The sequence below is a fragment of the Phaethon aethereus genome (assembly GCF_964289735.1).
Source record: "Phaethon aethereus genome assembly, chromosome: 3".
In the NCBI taxonomy this organism is placed as follows: Eukaryota; Metazoa; Chordata; class Aves; order Phaethontiformes; family Phaethontidae; genus Phaethon; species Phaethon aethereus.
In genome coordinates, this window is record NC_138576.1 from 65,932,128 (window position 1) to 65,938,127 (window position 6,000).

The 6,000-nt window shown below is 44.3% G+C and overlaps 1 protein-coding gene across 1 annotated transcript in view; it reads left to right on the forward strand.

Annotated features, from left to right (window-relative positions):
* The window catches only part of PDE7B (phosphodiesterase 7B), a 177,307-nt gene extending 171,797 nt beyond the window's left edge, over nucleotides 1–5,510 (forward strand). Inside the window, exons 12-13 of the mRNA XM_081998225.1 lie at nucleotides 4,647–4,727; nucleotides 5,272–5,510. Of these exons, the coding sequence (XP_081854351.1) occupies nucleotides 4,647–4,727; nucleotides 5,272–5,489 (299 nt within the window). The 3' untranslated portion in view covers nucleotides 5,490–5,510. The remainder of the gene's footprint in view (nucleotides 1–4,646; nucleotides 4,728–5,271) is intronic.
* Nucleotides 5,511–6,000: the final 490 nt, after the last annotated feature.

A 6,000-nucleotide genomic window follows, 5' to 3' on the forward strand; every position in this document is an offset into this window, starting at 1 on the left:
TACGTCGCCTTTAGTGTATTGATGGACCATGCTGAGAAGGACGGCACTCTCAGCCCTTACGAATTTAAGCTTTTTCCCTAAGACTCAAGATTTATTAGTATAACATCTAAAATAATACAACTCCGAAAGGAGACACTGGAGCATATGAAACCAGTTAGAAGCGTAATAGGGAGAAAAAGAGCGTTTCATGTGGGAGAATATACAGGAACTGTGGTCTGACTGTATAGTCCTGGTAAGTGATACAAAAAACAATATTAAATATCACGTATTGAGATACCATTGTCACGTAAAAATATTATTGTAGACCTCTCTACCTCCTTACACACAGTGCTGGGGCTTGAAGGTATTTTTTTGTTACTAAAGTTAGCATTTGAAAACCATAGCTCCTTGTGCTTTGATTTTTAACTACAGATGAGGCAGATAATCCCACAGTTAGTTAGTGCCTTGTTTACTCTTCCTCCTGTAACACGTACAAACTTTGAACATTTTTGTACGAAACATTTCTAATGCCATTTTAATAGACTCAGATCTTGATCTTCCAGTCATCTGGTGCATCTACACTACATCTATTAGCAAATAAAATACACAACTCGGGTATGTTTCAGGGAGCACCTGATGCCTCCGGCAGCTCCTAACACTTTAACTTGTTCTCGAACGGGTGTTTTGGAAGTCAAATGGGAACACAGGGTAAATAATGCAACTTGGTATGTTTATATAAAACTGGCACTGGCAAGAAACAAGTTTAAAGAAAATGGCTAATGTTTAAGTGCCGTTAAATGATCAGTTTCTCTGGTGAGGTTTTAAAATTGCTTGGAAGGTTTTACCCAGCCTGAAAGTCTCAGCAACTAATTCATGCAGTTCCTTTTAAAGCAACTTGAAACATGAAAACTGGCTATCATCATTTAAGTTGTTTAGCATGCAAAGGAAAATCTTACTTTTGCCAATTAAATGACTCGTCGAAGATAAGATGATGTTGATACACTTCAAGCCAAACAGGTCAACCATTTTGAACCCAGAATACCTGCAGAGGGAACATCACTGGAGTAAGAAAGACACTGGTTTTTTTGGTCAAAGTTTTTTGGAGGGGGTAGAGGGGAAAAAAATCTCACATTTGGAAACATGACAAACTGTTCTTTTGTCTCAGTTTTGCTGAATTGTCCCTTTTGATTGTTTGTGAAGCTAAAAACGTTTCCCTAGTATTTTGTGCATATCTAATTAAAACTGAAAATACTCCCCTCACATTTAAGAAGCAACTGTATGCTGCAGCGAGAAGAAAGGCAAGGCTTAAAAATGCACATGGTATTTTATATGGGGTTATAGTGCCCGAGTGGCACAATAGCATTTAAGTCAAAACAGTCTATTAGTGGGGAAAAAAGAACTTTTAAACAAAAGCAGTAGATTTAAAGCAAATTTATTCTTTTTGGATGGAATACAACATTTTGTCTGATCTAGCAGGTCAGTCTTATTTATGGGAATGTTTCTTGTAACTGCCCCTCACTGCATCCTTATTAGTAAATCAAATGGACCAAGTATTATTGCCTGAGGGCAAGTGCGCAGCTTAGCCTGCACACAGCTAGTCTCCCTTCCCTCTCATGCTGTAGATAGGAAAGGGTCTGTACCTCATGCAACAAAGAGGGTTTGGTGGGGAATGTGACGCTCAAGGGCAGCCTTGGCTGCAGTGACATGAAATGGTGGAGTTCAAGATCCTCGGGGCAGTGGAAGGGGCACAGCAAGCTCACTGCCCTGGACTTCAAGGGAGCAGACTTTGGCCTCTTCAGGGATCTGCTTGGTAGAGTGCCATGGGATAAAGCGCTGGAGGGAAGAGGGACCCAAGAAAGCTCGTTGATAGTCAAGGATCACCTCCTCCAAGCTCAGGAGCGATGCATCCCAACAAAGAGGAGGTCAGGCAAACACACCAGGAGGCCTGTATGGATGAACAAGGAGCTCCTGGACAAATTCAAACACAAAAAGGAAGCCTACAGAGGGTGGAAGCAAGGACAGGTAGCCTGGGGGGAATACAGAAAAATTGTCTGAGCAGCCAGGTATCAGGTTAGGAAAGCTAAAGCCCTGATTGATAGAATTAAATCTGGACAGGGGTGTCAAGGGCAACAAGAAAAGCTTCTATAGGTATGTTCGTGACAAAAGGAAGACTAGGGAAAATGTGGGTCCTCTCCGGAAGGAAATGAGAGACCTCGTTACCCAGGATATGGAGAAAGCTGAGGTACTTAACAACTTTTTTGCCTCGGTCTTCACCAGCAAGTGCTCAAGCCACGCTGCCAAAGTTGCAGAAGGCAAAGGCAGACACTTGGAGAATGAAGAACCATCCACTGTAAGAGAAGATGAGGTTTGAGACCATCCAAGGAACCTGAAGGTGCACAAGTCCATGGGACCTGATGAGATGCATCTGTGGGTCCTGAGAGAACTAGCAGATGAAGTTGCTAAGCAACTATCCATCATATTTGAGAAGTCATGGCAATCTGATGAAGTTCCCACTGACTGGAAAAGGGGAAACATAACCCCCTTTTTTAAAAAGGGAAAAAAGGAAGACCCAGGGAACTACAGGCCAGTCAGTCTCATCTCTGTGCCGGTCAAGATCATGGAGCAGATCCTCCTGGAAACCATGCTAAGGCACATGGAAAAAAAGGAGGTGATTGGTGACAGCCAACACGGCTTCACTAAGGGCAAATCATGCCTGACAAATTTGGTGACTTTCTGCAACGGTGTTACAGCATTAGTGGAGAAGGGAAGAGTGACTGACATCATCTACCTGGACTTGTGCAAAACATTTGATACTGTCCCGCACAACATCTTTGTCTCTAAATTGGAGAGACATGGATTTGATGGATAGATCTCTCAGTGGTTAAGCAATTGGCTGGATGGTCGCATTCAAAGAGTTGCGGTCAATGACTCAATGTCTAAGTAAGTGGAGACAAGTGGCGTTCCTCAGGGGTTAGTACTGGGACCAGAGCTGTTTAGTATCTTTGTCAGCGACATGGACAGTGGGATCAAGTGCATCTTCAGCAAGAGATCCTTCACTATGAGGGTGATGAGGTACTGGAACAGGTTGCCCAGAGAAGTTGTGGATGCCCCATCCCTGGAAGTGTTCAAGGCCAGGTTGGATGGGTCTTTGAATAACCTGGACTAGTGGAAGGTGTCCCTGCCCATGGCAGGGGGGATGGAACTAAACGATCTTTAAGGTCTCTGCCAACCCAAACCATTCTGTGTTTCTATGATTCGTGCAGTAACTAAGAGCGTACCCAGGCAGCATCTTGGAGAAGGCTAAAAATCACAACGGATGAATGTGTCACACTCACAAAGTGTTTGTTTAAAAAAAAAAAAAAACAACCAACCTTAACTTACTTACAGCAATCTTTGCATGGAGTACTGATTGCGTGGGGAAATGCAGTCTCTCCAGCAGGACAGGTGGTTGCTGTCTGGATGGCAACAGCAGCTTCAGCTGGAGCGAATGAGACTCCTGAAGCTTGTTTTCTGCTGAATTTCTGCTGAATCCAGCTGGCCTGTGGTCCTCCGTGACCACTCCAGCATATGCATGATCATTGCTATACATTACGCTCAACTACATTAAAAATATCTTGGCTGTGTATGGAAGATTGTCTTGTGTGACCATTTCTGCATCTGCAGGAATAGTTCCTACTGACTGTTTACAAGCATCTTCTCAATGCCAGATTCATTCAGTTCTGCAGCAGGAGCAGTCTGAGGTGGCATCTGGAGTGAGCAGATCCCCCATCCAGGCTGTTCTTCAACAATTTGAAACGGAGCCCAGGGCCAGTCACAGCAGGCACTGCCTTGTCTTCAGGGCAGTCCCAGATTGGCACCTGGAGACCTGCTGCTCCAGTTGGTCGAACACTGCGCTACGAAGGCGGCTAGGAGTTCAGCCAGCTGCGTTTTGTTTCAAGTCTGTCTGCTGTCTCACGTCAGCCCTGTGCAGACGACTCCCTGCGGGTTTCCTGTCCCACCCAAGGAACTGGTGATACAAGCTCAGCACAGCAGCACTGGCACGGCCCTGGTACCCAGCTACACCACAATTAGAAGACAAACTTTTAATTTCATCCTTTTTTCCACATTTGTAACTTGAATTCCATAGCTCTTGGCACACGAACACAGGTTGCCTGAGCCCGTGCTCTGTCCCGTTTGTTCGTGCAGGCACAGCTGTGGGCTGCCAGGCTCCATCACACTGCCCTTTAGCAATTTCCACAAGCACGCAGTAGCAACTCACACTACAGTACTAACAGAGATGCGTTTTTTCTAAAATGTATATTCTGCATTTTTGTCGTAGGAAGACATTTGAACACTGAGTAAATTAACTAGAATGTCCTAAAAATCTTTCATGTGAGAGAATCTATTTTTAAAATTAAGGTCCTCAGAACATGTAAGTGCTCAGATTTAATGTTCATTCAAAAGTCACCTTTCCTTAGAGATTTTTTTTTTTTGTATGCATTCTCCGTTCCTCTGATACTAAAACAAAGACCAAAAAATGAAGATATTTAGACATTTAACACGGTCGTCACTGGTGCAAAATTCCAGCTGCTCAGATCCACACAGTTGCAGTTACTGTAAGGGTGTGACATAGGTGTGGAGAAGAGGTATAAGTGGCAGCAAATTATTTTCTCTTCTTTCTTTTGCAGGTGACCTGGAACAAAAATTTGAACTGGAAATAAGCCCCCTTTGTAATCAGCAGAAAGATACAATACCAAGCATACAGATCGGTAAGTATTAGTTTCATTCTCTTCTCTCCATGTTTATCTCATCTCAGTATGGCACAAGCTTAAAGAGAAACTTTTCTTTTTTTTCTTTCCTTTCCCCCCAGTCTCGTTGTTTTAATAGTAAGAATTGTAGGTACCATAAGACTCATGATTCACATTCTAAATACAAATATTCAAAAAGAAACCAATCCAAGCCAAAATTCAATAGAAAGACAAAGGAGTCATTGCATAGGGAAATAAGGGGTCATTCTAACATCTGTGGAGAAAAATCACAGCCAACACACGCGATTACACACGAGTTACTTTCTAGTCTGAAATCTCCTCAGAGGAGGATGCTGTCTCTCATAGATTTTACTGTTAAACACACAGAGCGAGCCACATCTTGTCAAGTGCGCTGGTCAAAAATTGTGCATTTGAAAAGGAGCTGATGGCTGCTTGAGGCGGCGTTGTTATTCCTCATCAGGGTTTTGCCACTTAGGCTCTATGGGGCAATGCACTCATGGATTGAATTTGTTCCTCACCTGCTGTCCTTCGTGTGTTTCCCCAGGGTTCATGACGTACATCGTAGAGCCACTCTTTGAGAGGTGGGCCCAGTTTACGGGTGATACGCCCCTATCTGAAAATATGCTAAACCATCTCAGGAGGAACAAGGCCAAGTGGAGGAGTTTGCTCCACAAGCAGCACAGCAGTAGTAGGAGCAATGACCACTCAGGTCAAGTGACTGGCAGCCAAGAACAGACTTTAAACGAAGACGAGACCCCTTAGTGGCAGCTTTGCACTTTTCCGTATAGCACCGCTGTCAAGACCGCGGAGAGGGAAGAAGCGGCAAAGCAGAAGCTGTAAGGGTCCTCACAAACAAGCCCGCAGTTCTGCTGGGTTCCTTTCTGGATCTCCTTCATGTTCCTCTCCCCTCTCTTCGTTCTGCGCATGCCTGACACCATTCGTCACTTCTGATCATGAACTGCCTGAATGTGGAGTCCCAGTCCACAGCGCTGAAGCTGGGCTGGTTTTGGCTGCCGCAAAGCAGGGAGGATTACTGAGAGAACAGGAGAGACAGAGGCACTCTCGGTTATATATTCATTTACCACGAGTCATACTGTGACATATGTATATAGGCCCAGGGCGCCATATGCTTTCCATGCTGGCAGCTGGGCTGCACATCAAACCACCAGCATCTTCAGCATCCAGAGGACACTGGCTGAGTGAGACAGTGCTCACAGAGGGCAGAGAGAGTCTGGTTATTTTAGCAATTAAAACAAAAACCTTTTTAACTTTT